Source organism: Gopherus flavomarginatus, chromosome 7, assembly GCF_025201925.1.
Source record: "Gopherus flavomarginatus isolate rGopFla2 chromosome 7, rGopFla2.mat.asm, whole genome shotgun sequence".
NCBI classification, from domain to species: Eukaryota; Metazoa; Chordata; order Testudines; family Testudinidae; genus Gopherus; species Gopherus flavomarginatus.
Genome location: NC_066623.1, coordinates 21,902,490 through 21,918,077, shown reverse-complemented (window position 1 = coordinate 21,918,077; position 15,588 = coordinate 21,902,490). Strand labels below are relative to the sequence as shown.

General features: G+C 55.2%; 1 protein-coding gene across 7 annotated transcripts in view; it reads right to left on the bottom strand.

Annotated features, from left to right (window-relative positions):
* ABLIM3 (actin binding LIM protein family member 3) overlaps positions 1–15,588 on the bottom strand; it is a 113,010-nt gene that overhangs the window by 34,952 nt on the left and 62,470 nt on the right. For all 7 annotated transcript variants that reach the window (XM_050962662.1, XM_050962658.1, XM_050962659.1 and 4 more), the window contains exons 3-6: positions 12,229–12,412; positions 10,688–10,800; positions 3,875–4,001; positions 1,934–2,027 (exon numbers count right to left, since the gene is read on the bottom strand). In XM_050962662.1, coding sequence (XP_050818619.1) covers positions 1,934–2,027; positions 3,875–4,001; positions 10,688–10,800; positions 12,229–12,412 — 518 coding nt within the window. The remainder of the gene's footprint in view (positions 1–1,933; positions 2,028–3,874; positions 4,002–10,687; positions 10,801–12,228; positions 12,413–15,588) is intronic.

Below are 15,588 nucleotides of genomic sequence, written 5' to 3'. Positions count from 1 at the left end.
ACCTTTTGCCTCAAAGTCACTGCTTTGGAGCCAGCCCAGGTCAGTAGGGACCAAAAGCAGCTACCATCTCACGGCTCTTTGGTGGCTCCCGCACAGAATGAGTGAGAGAGGCCTCAGCCCAGCTACCACCACAGCTGCTGGCTGGCTCAGCAGAGAAGCCATGGAGACGGTATCCCGCTCCCTCCAAGGCAGCAATAAGGCACACTCCCCCGCAGCTGTCCACACAGTGCCCAGCATGGGGATCCACACAGGACCCCACTCTTCAGGACCCTAAATTCACTTGAAAAATGTCTTTCAAAAAATAGCCAAGTTGAGTGAGAGCAGCAGCCAGCAGGATCACTCTGCTGGCACCTCTGAATTTCAGGCCCACCTCATGTCCCTGAGGGTGCTGGAGTTAGAAAAGCCCTCCATGCCTTCTGCCTAGGACTAACCTGGCATGGGAACCATGTGGAGCCCAAGACTGTCAAACACGTCCTTTGCAATGCCCCCCCTGCCGAACAGCACTTGGTATGAGCTCCATGAAAGGGACAGAGTGAGCTACTAAAGAATCACACCTAAAGCCCTGCTGGGATGCAGAAACCAGCCAGGCCCTTTGTGCTGAATCCCTGCTAAAAGAACAATACAATGCCGCTTGGGCTCGCTAATACCATTCACATAAACTCCTGCTCCTCCTCTAGACTGGCCTGTCTCCCTTGGGTGCTTGCACCTCACCGCTGGCTCATTCTACCAGCCTAAAGGGCGTGGTTAGTGGGCTTGGCTCAGGCCTGCTGCTTCCCCTTGCAGACAGCTCTGCACCTCTGCCAAGCCTTTCCCCGCTAGTACACAGCCACATGACTAGCAGCCGTGTTGGCTGTGTTGCCATGGCAACTGGTAGGGGGGAGTGGAGTCTGGCTACAATCATGCTCCTAGGTGACTGTATTGAGAGAAGCATCTGAAAAATGTGCCAGTGTCACCAGGAGAGCAGGTGCAGTAACTGATGGTTACCACGGGCGCTCAGCAATGCCCATGCTATACTTGGGAGATCAGACGTGCTGGCAAAGTCCCTGGCCTCCAGTAACAGGGGAATGTGGCTAGGATTGAGGAAGGAGGGGTCCCTTTGAAGAGGCACTGAATTCCAGCTCAGCTGCTGGGGCAAGGCACTCTGTAGACAAATACCACACTGCCTCTGCCCATCCATCCATCCCTGGTGCTCAGATATTACGGTGTTGGGCATAGTGCCAAATTAGAACCCACACAGACCTCTAGGAAAACACCTATTAGGCACCCACACTACATACACATGCTGGCACCTGCTATCTGGGAGGATCCTCCTTCACCCTGCCACTTGTGCTAAAGGAATAACTTCCTCAGCTTCGAGTAAGTAGCAGACCCTGGTATGCACCTATCACCTGGGCCACATCAGCCAGCCATATCTATTACCTCAGTCACCTGTACCACCTCGCTACTGCACTGCAAAGTGGTGCTTCTGCTTCTGTGGCTATGACTCCAATTCCAGAGGACAGTGCTGCTCCATCCCACCCCAGTCCCTGGGAGCCAGCCATTTCTGAACTCAGGATACCAAGGTCGGTCAGCGTCCAGACTTGCATATTATAGAGGAGGAAACTGCGGCCTAGCGACGGCAAAGGGCTCACCCCCAGGTGCACAGGGAATCAGTGGCAGAACCAGGAATGGAAGTGAGGACCCACAGTGCCCTGCTCTAGCCCATAGATCACACTATCTTTCAGTCATTTGCATCACCCGAGTGTGACCGGAGGGGCTGTGGGTTGCAGAGAGTGTGATTTAAGGAAAACCCAGTTAAAATGGCTCATGACAGTGCTTAGGTCACTGACAAAACTCTCAGGGGCTCCTCTCCTCTGCACTGTCGGTGGGATTCATTCACCCGGCCCTCTGCTGCTGGAAGGAAGCTAGCAGTCTTCTGACTGCCCCAACTCACCTCCAGGACCCTGCCACTGATGTATCGGTCACAGGTCTCACACTTAATGCCGAACTGGGCATGGTAGTCAGATTCGCAGTATGGAACGCCGTCCCTTTGGAGGAGAGAGGAAGACAGGAAGTGAGAGCAGGGTGAGGGACAACTGAGAGACCCCGCATGCATGATACGTGGCTTTCACTGCATCAAATGGCTCAACTGAGATGTGGCCTGTATTAGAACGACCTCCCCAGAGGAGTGTTTGCTGGGAGGCTCTTCTGCTGTCTAGGGAGCAAGTGACCATTGGAAGGCTGGTGGTGAAGCAAGAGGGCAGCTTCTTCAGTCGTCACCCCTCCTACCAAAGGATCTTCTCACCTACCCCAGCCCCCACTTCCCACTTTCTCCCCCTACTTACCCCAGCCCCGCCCCTTGCCACCCTCTCCCCCCACAGACTCTCCTCACCTACCCCAGCACCGCCCCTTCCCACCCTCTCCCCCCACGGGCTCTACTCACCTACCCCAGCACTCCCTTCCCACTCTCTCCCACTACCTACCCCCAGCCCCACCCCTTCCCACTCTCTCTCCCTATAGGCTCTCCTCACCTACCCCAGCCCCGCCCCTTCCCACCCTCTCCCCCACAGGCTCTCCTCACCTACCCTAGCCCTGCCCCTCCCCACCCTCTCCCCCACATAGGCTCCCCTCACCTACCCCAGCCGTGCCCTCCCTCTCCCCCGACAGGCTTTCTTCATCTTTCCTCCCCACCCACTCCCCTGTGGACTCCCCTTCTTCTGTCAGCTTGTTTCCCCTGCAGGCTCCAGCTCATTGCTCACTCCACACAGGAGCAGGGCGAGGATTTTATTACAGGCTTCATCTCCACACCTCAGTGCTTCTCTCAGAGAGCAGCAGGAGAGGAGTTCCAAGTGCAAGGGGACATGTTCCTGCAGGCTAGGTGCCTGATCCCCTGCCGCCCCCCAAGCTAGGCCAGGCTCATGCAGCCCCTCCACCCCCAGGAGGGGATTCAGGGCTCCCGGGCTGCCTGTCAGAGGGCCCCATGCTACCCTTTGTGTCTCAGACCCACCACATCTGCACAGACCACAGCAATTGTTCGGAGCTGCTGGCCCTTGACCAGCTTCAGAGGAGGGGATGGAGTGGGACTCCTGGGGCAGCTAAGCCGTGCTCTGGAGTCTAAGGAGGAGGAGAGGAGTGGTACGAGGGTACAATAGAGTTGCTCTTGCCTGCTAATGTGACTGAATGCGCCTGCAGCCTCCTAGGGGCCACCTAAGCCTGGCCTGTAAAAGCCTGACGGCGGGCATGCTTCATGAGCCAAGGCCATGCCAGAAACCTTGCGGCCGGCCAGCATGCAGAGCAAGAAACCCTTTCCCTGCTGCTTGCTCTCGCCTCAGACAGTCACAAATATACACGGAGACCACAGCCCGCTGCTGTTCCCAGCACCACAACCACCAAGGGATGAGGGACAGTGACAGCCTGCCTGGGCCAGAAGCACAGGCCACTCGAGTTAATGGAGACTCTGCCCTGAGGGAGCAGGTCCAAGGCCCATGACAGGTACTTGAGCAGATGTGCTGTTCCATTCAGAAGAGGGCATGCCTGCACATACTCTCCAGCCAGCCCGTTCCCTGTGTAGTAGCATGTCTTGGAGGGATGCGACAATCCCCCTCCCCATCATGGTAAGCCCCTTCCCTAGGTCTCCTCAGAGACATGTCTAGCACTTCCAGGATGTATCCTTCCCACTCAGCTGTGGGGTGTGTGTGGAGACAGGTGATCAGCTGGCTCCCCACCCATCTCTGTGGTATGTGCTTTTGCAGCCCCTGCAGCCTGAAGGGCGAGGGGAGTCGTGAGCTTGCAGCAATTCCAGGGGCGTACACTAGTCCTCGGCCTCCTTGTTCCCTCCCCAGTGAGTGGCCATGGTGCAGTGAAGGATGACGGGTAGGAGTGAGGAGACACTCACTTGCTGATGTACTCCCCAGTCAGGATGATCCCGCAGGTTTGGCACTTGAAGCAGCTGACGTGCCACTGCTTCTCCAGGGCCAGGAGTGACTGGCCGTGCTTGATCTCCTCCTTGCAGCCCGCACAGTCTGGGGAGACAAGGGATGGGGCAGAGCATGAAACCACCACAGCTTCCTGCCCAAAGGGCCTCTGCAGCCTGGCAAAGGCACAGCTGGGGAAGCCACGCAGGGTGAAATTGCAAGAGTTGACAACACTGAAGCCCCACTCTCATCTCACTGTCATCTAGAGCAAGGTTCTGTGACTCACATATTTCAAACTCTGCCCAAGCTAGAGGGGACACACTGAGACAGTTTGTTGACTTGTGCCATCATTCCCTAAAGTCTTGGGAGCCAGGACAGGATTCTGTGCACACCAAGTGACTCAAATGCACAGCCTCAAGCTTACAGTAATGCACACAGATACACACACTCACACTGAGGGTAGGTCTGCACAGCATTTGGCGGTGTGACTGCAGCTCAGGTGGGCATACCTGCACTGGCTTTATTCTAGCTAGCGCAGCTAAAAATAGCAGCGAAGACCCAGTGACATGGACCCTGGCACTGGATTGTACAAGCTTGCCCAGAATCCGGAGTACATACTTGTTTTGACAGCCCACACCGGGGTCCATGCCACTTTATCTTCACTGCTACTTTTAGCCAGGCTTGCTAAAGTCAAGTTTGCAGTGCGGACATACCCACAGGTACACACAAATTCCCATACACAGAATCATAGAGAAGTATACACACACATAGAGAATCAGACCACTCTCTCCCTGTTCTCTCCCAGAATCAGACATCTTTTCACCCTCTGATCTGGGTGCTGGGAGAGGGGCTTCTGATGAGAGCTATCCCAACACACATTGCATTTTCTTCTAATGGGAATATGCATCTTCAGCACATTCCCTAATGAGTCCCAACACTTTGTGTATTACATAGCAAGCTTCCACAGTTGGTGCTGAGAAAGAGGTGGGCAAGTCTATGACTCTATAATCCTCAGAGGAAAACTGGGTGGGGTGCCAGAAGCACAGACAGCACAAGGGCAAAATGCACTGGGAACATGCCATGATTCTACTGAGCAACCGGCACCCCCAGCCTCGCCCAAAGCAGATGGCCTCACTAGGTGGGCATCAGGGTGCAGCCAACCTGCTTGGCTCATCCTGGTTTTTGAGCTGCTTTTCTGAGATCCTTAGAGCGAATGCTGGCAGGAAGTCATGTTTGGAAGAGGAATAATACCAGTGACAACTACTTCCCAGCTTGGGTGGATGGGGATGCAGCAGTCTGCTATAGCCATGGACTCTTTGCCAAAAATTTCCCAGTGTTACTAGCAGCAGTTCAGCTCTACCAGTGGAAGCCCTGGTGCCAAGCAGGGTTTACCCACTGGGTCATGAGCTAGGTGACCCTGGGGTTAAAATACTGGCAGCCCTTGAATCGCATCCGTATTAGTGCTCCTAGCATGGCTTCCCCCTCGGGTAGCAATGGTGGGAAGTGTCTGGCAGCAAGCTGAGCATAGGAAGGGCTGTTCTCTAAGCTGTGTCTACATCAGCCCGCTGCAGTATTTACCAGCCTTCCTTCCTTTCCCATTTCCCTGGGCTCCCATCAAGGCTGGAAGCAGGAAGCACATGGGCCTGAGAGTCCTGGCTTTGACTCCTCTCTGCCCGTCTCTCTCTTTCACATCAGGGACTCTCTAGGATTTCAGGGGTCTGTGTGATACATGGACAAGGTATTTCTTTTTAACCTTTTTGCTGCTGGTCTCCAGGGAGATTTCAGTCCCCTGCGCTGTACGAGTGCAGCAAATACGGTGCATTGCAAGCCAACCGAGTGGTAATCTCGACAGCACCAAAGGTGTGTTTTACCCACCACACTTCAGGGCAGCTGTGCAGCTCCATTTTACCCCCATGCATCTGCCTCACTGGGTAGCACTGGAGTGGCACATAGAGCAGCAGCTCAATTAGCCCCTTCTCGCATGAGTCACTCTCTGCTGTGCTCTGGCTCCCTTCCTTACATGGCACCACTCCCCCAGGTTTGCTGCTCACCCGCCTTTCAGGTTTGCTCCTGTTATGTTGGCAGTTAGGGGGCCTTGGAGGTGACTTGCAGAAGCAGCCTCCTGCCTTCTTTGGGGATGTCCTCATCCGAGAACTTACCCTTGCTTTTGCTACTAGACAACAGTGGCACTTCCCTTGCCTCCCTCAGGGGTCCGAGGCTCTGCAGTCCCCTACTGGCTGCAGTGCCATGGAGGTGGTAAGGGTGCAGGATAGGAGCAGTGAGAGAAGCTGTCTTGGCTTATGCACATCTTGGATGCTGCCTGCAGCTAGTTATGAATAATCCATGCTGCCCTTGGGTAACCTCAGCTCTGCAGCCTAGCCGAGGAATGTCTGAGAGAGGATTTCAGAGGCTATGGTCTCCAGGGCACCTGACCGGGAGAGGACATGGAAGTGGGTGGGAAGAAACAGATGACACATGTGGTTCCCCTTCCCTTCCTCTCTGCCAAGAGCCTCCTAATGGACACTGGGGGTGGGGGAAGCAACCTTGTGCCGACTCAGCGCTAGTCTGCTCTGGCTCAGATAGACCTGGTGTTGCTGCTTTCATCACCATCAACTGCGGTCTTTCATGTCCAACTCTGCCCGGAGTGTCCCCACTGGGGCAGGGGGTTCACTGGCCTCTCACGCATGGGGCCGACAGGAGCATACTGTAATATGATGCCAAGACCAGACCCCTGAGCTAGGTTCACACCAGATCAAACCATTGGCCTCTCCAGTCCAGTTCCCCGTCTCTGTCAGTGGCCAGTACCAGATTCCTCAGAGGAAGCCCTGTAATGAACAGTAATGGGATAACCTGCCTGGAAGGGATGTTTCTTCCAGACCCCACCAGTTTTTGTCGTCTCTTGCCTTCAAGCAGGAAGGGTGATAGCCTAACTATATTTTAAAATCCTGTCCCGTGTAACTGTAGCCTCCACTCGGTGGGGGTCATGGGATGGAGTGGACACACAAGAGAGAAGTGAGGGACCTACTGTTTAGGGGTTTCTAAGTTTGGAGCAGACCAGACACCCTTAAGTCAAATTGAAATTAAAATGAACTAGATTTAAATAATAAATTGGGTTTTTCCCCCTCTGCTTTCCCCCACACCTTCAATGCAAGAGCTCCCTGAACCCGAGAGCTATGTCTGGGATGCGAACCAAGCCCACAATGGGAAACTCCACAGTTCAGGGGCCCACACTTTGGCCTTAGGTCTCGAGCGGGAAAGCAAAAAGCCACCTTTTCCCCCGCCCAGTGGTGTGAGTCAGCGCCGTGGGGTCTGTCTAGGTTCACTGGGTCAGTACTGTGACTTTCACATTCTGATCCACAGACGTTTATTCATTAAAATCCCATTGAAAAAGAAACAAACAAAAAAAAACCAGAAGGAAGAAGTCTTCCATGTCAGTTTCTAAAAATGGATGTTGTTCTCCTGAGAGGCTGAACCGCCGCTCCATTGGAGCTGTCTCCTGCTACCCTTTACGGCAATCACATAGGCAAACTTCTCCCCAACACACTGCCCAACACACCCTGTCTGCCACCCACCAGCTGACACTGCTATGCTCTCTTGGGCACCTGCTGAACAGTGCAACATTTGCAGGACTCCCACCAAACTGTCCTGGCAGAGCAGTGAGTGACTCCTGCTGGTCTCGGTGGTGTCCTTTACTGGTGCTGCAGTGCGGGCTTGTGCTTCTGCCACTCAGCAGCTTGGTCCAGGTGACATGACAGGAGTTGGGTCACCAGGGCATGGCATGACTCCCACTTATCTCGGTCTTCTGCCATCTGCACAAGAATTATGCTGATGCAGTTCTTCCATGACTTGGATGGCAGCATACACAGTATATTTGGGTACCAGCAAAGGATGGACCAGTTATTAACTCATTACAATTCCCTTCCTTGGACAAGGGCCTCAGCCTGCTCCCTCTGTGAATGGCTCATTAATGGTATAAAGTTCATACCCCCTAGCCATACATTGGGCTTTCAGCCACCTTTGGTTGAGGGCAAAGCCAGATGCCCCCTCGCCAGCCCACAGAGCAGTCAGGAAAGTCTTTGCAGTCACACAGGCTGCTAAACTGAGGAGACAGAGACACAAAGGGAAGGAGAAGGTAAGAGGTGAGAGCACTAAAAGCCAAAGTGCAATGTAACTGGGGAGAACCAGGACAGAAAGAAAGAAAGAGAGGAAAAAAGAAAGACACTGTAAACATAAAAGAAACACCAAGACAATCCTAGGCCTAATCTAAAGGCCATGAAAGCCAATGGGCGCCTTTCCACTGCCCTCAATGGGCTTTGGATCAGGCCCTGTGAGAATATAGGAGGTGGCTGTTCAAACCCAGCTACCATAGCAGGGCAAAGTGAGTAAATCAAACCCTAGCGAAAACCAGTGCCTGTTTCCCCTGGATGCTGCTGCTCATGTACAGAGGGAGAAGCCCTGGAGCTCAGTACCCTTCTGAGCAGGGCCGGTGCAACCATTTAGGAAACTTAGGCGGTCGCCTAGAGCGCTGGGATTTGGGGGCAGGGCCGGCTCCAGGCCCCAGCAAGCCAAGCGCATGCTTGGGGCGGCATGCCATGGGGGGCGTTCTGCCGTTACCGGGAGGGCGGCAGGCAGCTCCAGTGGACCTACTGCAGGCATCCCTGCGGAGGGTCCACTGGTCCAGCGGCTCCGGTGGAGCATCTGCAGGCACACCTGCAGGAGGTCCACCGGAGCCGTGGGACCAGCAGACCCTCCGCAGCCACGTCTGCGGGAGATCCATCGGAGCCGCGGGACTGGCGAGCGGCAGAGCGCCCCCTGTGGCGTGCCGCCGTGCTTGGGGCAGCGAAATGGCTAGAGCCAGCCCTGTTTGGGGGGCACCATTTTCTTCGGCAGTGACCGCAGCAGCCGGATCTTCAGCCACCCTGGTCTCCACCGGCATTTAGGCGGAGGGAGCTGAGGCAGGCGGGAGCGGGGAGGTCTACCTGCAGCAAGTAAGGGGGGGACGCACACAGGGGAACTCCCCGCCCCAGCTCACCCCTGCCCCACCTCCTCCCCGAGCACGCTGTGGCTGCTTCACTTCTCCCACCTCCCAAGCTTGCGGTGCCTAAGCTGATTGGCACCGCAAGCCTGGGAGGCGGGAGAAGTGAAGCAGCCATGTTGTGCTTGGGGAGGAGGCGGGGCAGGGGTGAGCTGCTTCACTTCTCCTGCCTCCCAGGCTTGCAGCGCTAATCATCTTAGGTGCCGCAAGCCTGGGAGGCGGGAGAAATGAAGCAGTGATGGCGTGCTCGGGGTGCTGCTGCTCGTGCGTGGAGCAGGGGTGAGCTGGGGTGGTGGGGTGCCCCAGGGCGGACAGGGGGAGCTGCCACGGGGGGGGGGCACCTCAGGGCGGAGGCTGCAAGGTGGAAGTTTCGCCTAGGGCGTGAAACATCCTTGCACCATCCCTGCTTCTGAGGGAGAATGTGAGTGAGCAAGCAAGACCCTGCTTTTCCAGAGCAGTTGTTGGGCGTTAGATTGCTCAGTTATCTGTTGATCGCAATAAGTGCGCTGAATCTTGCTCTCAGATGTCACAGAGTGCCAAGGCCAGCTCTAGCCATTTCGCCACCCCAAGCACGGCGGCACGCCGCGGGGAGCGCTCTGCCACTCGCAGGTCCGCGGCTCCGGTGGACTACCCGCAGGCGTAGCTGTGGAGGGTCCGCTGGTCCCACGGCTTCGGTGAAGCATCCGCAGGCACACCTGCGGGAGGTCCACTGGAGCCACGGGACCAGCGGACCCTCCGCAGGCATGCCTGTGGGAGGTCCACTGGAGCTGCCTGCCGCCCTCCCGGCAACCAGCAGAGTGCCCCCCGTGGCATGCCGCCCCAAGCACATGCTTGGCACGCTGGGGCCTGGAGCTGGCCTTGCAGAGTGCCTGGCTTGTACCTCCTGAGTGCAAGGGCAGGAGGAATGACTTGTCCTCCTACTCCTTGCCTTCCCTTAACAGGGCAATCCCACCTCAAACTTACACAGGTGAGGAGAAACACAGCATCCGCATGGGGATCACAGCACTTTGCCCTTCTTCCCCTCGCTGCAGATTTTGAGTTTGGGTATTGTCCCAACAACCTAGGCCTGTCTTTAGAAATCCCACTGCAGACTGTCCCAGGCTGCAAAGGGCTTGCTAGCAAAGCCCTGTCAGGTCATGAAAACAGCATGGGACTTCCAGACACCAGTGGTGACCTGAGACAGCCATAGGGAAAGCCCAGGTGGAACTGGGAGATGCCTTGCCTGAGCTGCCTCCCTCACCAGCTCCACACCCACCTCACCAGTGCTCCGCTACACTGCAATACTGGGTCCCTTCCCGTTATTCCCAAAACTGTGGAGAAATCCAGCACTGAGCACATGCACCACAAGAGAAGCCTGGCACTGGGAGGGTTTCCTGCCCTGGCTGAGTGTCCAGGTTCTAATAGCATCTCTGATTGCTCATGGGGATGGGAAAGCGTGGGTCTGTAACTGGGGTAGGAAACATAGTGGCTATGAGAAGAGTTGTACAGAGTACATTTAAAGAAATACCAGGGAGCAAACAGATCACATTGCTGGCCCCACAAATGGATCCAGCTGCTTCTCTTCCTGGTACCTGCTACTGTTGGGTCTCTTAAAGGCACAGGCTACCGCAGCCATAATGACTTAACATGGAGCAATGCCTTCAAGACAGTCACTATCTGCCAGGTCACATGATAGCACCAGGGCTCGGCTGGATCACCTGTCATTAACCCTTTGTAGACATCACACATGAGAGAGCGAGATCAAATCTATCCAACTTACGGCTCGGCCCGTGAATCTTGATAGGCTTGGAGCTGATCAGCGAATGGGAACAGGCTTGGCAGACACAGTCTTTCCCGCTGAATGTCACTTTGTCTCCAATGGGGAACGGCTTCCTGCAGCCACAGAGAAGGCAGGAAAGCATAAGAAACATACCTCCCCTGCTTAGAGCTCCAGCTAGGCTTCAGGGTGGCTCCCTGGGCTAGTCTGTCCTTCTGATCCCGTCCATGGGCCTCCACTTATTCCCTCATGGGGCAGCCATTCAGGGCAGGAGCATCAGCTGCTGCAGTACTGGTCCCATTCCAGAGTGATTGCAAAGAGCTAAGCTACACCTGTCTCTTCCCTAGTTTCTCCCGTGGTGAGATCAGGCTGTCCAAGTGAAGGATGGAGCAGGTGTGGGGAAGATCTTGGAAGTAGAAGAAAGGTGTAAGGGGCAGACCAAGCAGGGTGTCCGCCACACAGGGATTTACAGAGCTGCAGGGGAGGACTGAGGCAAGACAAAGGATTGCTTTCTTCCCGATGAAAAATGGTGATATAGGAAGCGTATACACGCACCTAGATGAATGCACACACCTACAATCAACCACACAGTGAGACATACACCTGGCGAAGTGTACACCCCTACATCCAACCACAGCCACACGCATAGAGATACCTCCCCCTGGAGAACATACCCACCCACAGGGGCATGCACCCATCCTCAGAGGTATGGATGCAAAACATCAAGAGACACATGCATAAACATTAGTGCCCTGCTATTCTGGTCCTGCACCCCCGCAGCTCCATCCATGAGCCTCAGCCCTGCCCTTAGCACCCTGCTATTCCAGTACTGCACCCCCACAGCTCTGCCAATGCACTTCAGCCCTGCCCTTAGCGCCCTGCTATTCCAGTCCTGCACCCCCATAGCTCTGCCAATGCACCTCAGCCCTGCCCTTAGCGCCCTGCTATTCCAGTCCTGCACCCCTGCAGCTCTGCCAATGCACCTCAGCCCTGCCCTTAGCACCCTGCTATTCCAGTCCTGCACCCCTGCAACTCCACCAATATGCCTCAGCCCTGCCTGTAGCACCCTGCTATTCCAGTCCTGTGTGATGAACAGATTCTCTCCATTCAGTGAAGTTGGGGATTGTGTACAGCCAGCGGGTCTGGTTGGGAATTCGCCAAAGCCACATTCACTGGTACTCAGCCAGACTTGGAACCCAGCTCTCCAGGGGTGAAAGGTGAGGGTTCTGGCTTGCTTCCCCGTGGCTTTCACTGAGGCAGGAGATGGAAGACTGGTTTATTGGGCAAAGTGGGGTGAGGAGAGAAGATCCAAAGAATTTATGTATGTCCCTCCTCCCCCCACTGCAAAGTCCCTGATGGGAATAGCATGTTTGCTATGTCTGAGGAAGCCCATTACACCAAGCTACAAAATACATTTATGGCATTGCTGAGATGGGTCTTTGCCCCAGAGCTGGCCTGAAAGCCAGCAGCGCCTTCCCAGCTTCAGGCATTGGCCTGCTCCTGGGGTGCGGGTGTGGTACCCTGCAGCCGCATGTCCAACTCACCTGCACATGCTGCAGACAAAGCACTTGGGGTGGTATGTCCTGCCCAGGGCAGAGATGACCTCTCCAGTGATGAAGTCGCGGCAGCTGTCGCAGCGGGTCCCGTAGAGCTGCTGGTAGTCATGGGTGCAGATGTACTCCCCGTTCTTAAAGAAGAAGCCTGATTGGGCCAGGTCACAGCCACACACTAGAGAGGGAGAAAACAGCCCCAAGGGGAGAAGAGTCAGCCCAGCGACCATCTTCACAAGCTGGGCACGTTTCCTCCAAGAGCTTCTGAGAGGTGCATGAGGTGAGGAGTTTCGGAGTCAAGGTAAGGTCATTGTGGGGTCAGCCTGGGCTAGCACAGTCACAGCATCTCAGCAAAGCACTTGGAACACTACTGGATGCTGCACCCACTCCCATAAGGACAACAGCTGAGGGCATACAGGGAGTGAGGCCATGTGCTCCCCACATCATTTTCACTGAGGTCCTCTCCGTGGCCCTGTACTGCATCTTCACTCCTGGTTTCCACATTCCTCCCTTCCCTACAGCCCCCCCCTTTTTTTTTAAATGGTTGCAACTTGGCCTATGCACATGGGAGCTTTGAGTTAATCCTAAGAGAATAAGCATTAAGGTGAAGCACTAACTGCTTTGACCATCATAGCCCGCTGGGCTGGACTTCTCTATAGAACTCACCAGCAGCATCCCAGTGCACACCAGGAGGGTCTTTGGGAAAACCTAGCAGGAATTCTTCAGCTGTAGTCTCTCGAATGTGATTGTTCCAAAAACTTGATCAGGAGCCTTGGGGGGCGGGGATCCGGCCTGAGGACTGCAGGCATCTCAGCAGATTCCTTCCTTTCCACAGCCAGCCAGCCCTCCAGCTCTGAAATGCTGAGGGGCCAGTGGGCACCTCCTTCAGCCTCACAAGATGTCACTGTTGGGCTGCAGGCCCGGTCCAGGATGAAGCCTCCTGGTTTTGGAAAGGGATGGGCCGTGCTGAGAGGAAACTGTAGGCCGCACCCAGTGGTCAAAGGAACTGGCCAGCAAGATGATTCCAGTGCATTGCAGCCTGGCATGACCGAACATGGATTGGGCTAATCTAAGAGCTGCATTATTCCCTCACCCTGCCCACCACACCTGATGGCACCTAAACAGGTTCAGGCACATCCCCCTTCCCTCTACATTTTGCCTTTACAAATATCAGAGGGTTTTTTTATTTTAATTGCTTTAGTGCTCGTGAAAGTGATTGCCAGGTAGTATTAGCTAGCACCAGGCATGCTGGGGACAGGTGCCATGCAAACTTCCTCCACACAGACCCACCCCTAGGGCTTACACACCGGCAGGTTCTTCCTGGAGGCTTGGCTAGGAAAGAGGCCATGTAGCTGCAGTAGCTGTCCAATGACTCTAATGGATAAGCCTGGTCCCAAGGCCATCAGACCTCTGTGCCAGGTTTGGAAAGGCAGCTACCACCTCCTTCATCACCTGCTGTGGCACTAAATTACAGTGGCACCAGCATGAGGTGAGTTCATGATTACGAGTCTGACTTTTACCCTGCATCTCTTTTAATACCAACAAAGCACCACATGCTCCAGGATTGTCCTTTTAGCAGGGGTACAGAACTGAGGGTCTTCCAATGAAATCCCCCCTTCAGCCCAGGAGCTCTGCTGTAAGATGGTGCAACTGCAGAGAGTAGCAGAGCAGGCAACCGAGCATTCAGTGGCACAACCCATCAAGCCTGGACGGTGGATCTTCTGCTCCCTTAGTTTTACCATGACTTGGGACTGTTACTAGGAGCTTTTAAACCACCCCAGGAAGCTCCCATGGGTGACAGGTGCCTCTTCAGTTTGTTTCTTTTAAAATAAATCACGAATCAGCAGGATTCAGCTGCTGCTCCTGTTACCTTGTCATGGCAAAGGCATTCACAGACCTGGAAAGTAGCAATGGGAGTAGGAGCATAGGGCTGCTGATGCTGGAGACAGGAACAGGACTAATCTCAGCCAATTAACTTCTCCAGGAGAAGGAGGCTGCCTTCAGAACTGCCATGCAGGTGGCATGGCTGAATGATGCGTGAAAATGTCTGCCAGGGGCTGAGTGGCCAAGGGGTGCTGCTTGCTTGATGGGGCAAGCAAAGAGCTAATTCTGGTTTGCGAATGGATGGGCTCCAAAGCCCTCACAGGATGGGTGTGTGATCATTGCATCAGCTGGGGAGTGCAAACTCTTGCTTCAGGCTCTCTTATATACTCTCCCATTCCCCAAGCTCAGCAGAGGGATCTGAGCACCCAGGAATGAGGCAGCAGAAAGTGCCAAGATTATCTCAAAGCACTTTATTGGCATGAATGCCCCAGTCCCTTTGTGCCATAGAGCGGTATCATCATTCCTGTTTTACAAGTGGAGAAACTGAGTCACAGGGAAGGGTAGTGACTTGGTGCTCCAAGGTCACACAGGAAGTCTGTGGCACTTGCCACAACACTGGGATGAATCTGGCCCTTAGTTTCATGCTCTAACCCCTGCCCCGTGCGCCCTCCCCTAGCACCGAGTTGTAGAACAGAACAGCTAAGCTGTGCGGGGAGTCCAGCTCACATTCAGGGGGGCTGGTCTGCACTTGGAGAGGGGACTTGCATGGTGCTTGGAGAGACTTGAACATTCAACAGAAGTCCAGCAACCCTTTGGAGTATTTAGTGCTAAGCCGAACAGCTCAGCTTCCTGCCAGCCACACTCTGTGCAGACAGAGGTGGCTCTAGGAATTTTGCCGCCCCAAGCACAGCAGGCAGGCTGCCTTCTGCGCCACGCCTGCGGGAGGTCCGCCGAAGCCGCGGCACTGCCGGACCCTCCGCAGGCAAGCCGCCGAGGGCAGCCTGCCTGCCACCCTCGCGGCGCCGGCAGAGCGCCCCCTACGGCTTGCTGCCCCAAGTACACTCTTGGTGTGCTGGGGCCTGGAGCCGTCCCTGTGTGCAGATCTCCTGTGCGCTTGTCCAAGGCATCGCTGGCCTGGGAGTAGATGTCTGTCCAGCTCCCCGAGCCTTATGTCCTACCAGGGACACTTATCATGGGGTCCCAGTCAGTCTGCAAGAGGAGTTTCTCACAACAACCCTTCTTTTCATTGCCTCCACTGATACCTCCAGCTGTCCTCATTCTGCTCAACCCTCAGTGCCTGCCCTCACATCAGTTCAGAAAGCAGCTGGAACGCCCAGAACTGCAGAAGCAGCACACAGCCCCCAAAGCCTGCAACCAGCCGTTTGCAGTGCTGTGCTTCTCTCACCTTTGCACAGATGTGCTTCCATTCCCCACCTCCCAGCTGGGGACAGTGCCACCGGTGAGGTAATGCTCAGCTGTTGCTTCACTCAGCAAGCAGCCACTGGGCAGAACAAAAGCAGGTGCCTCCTC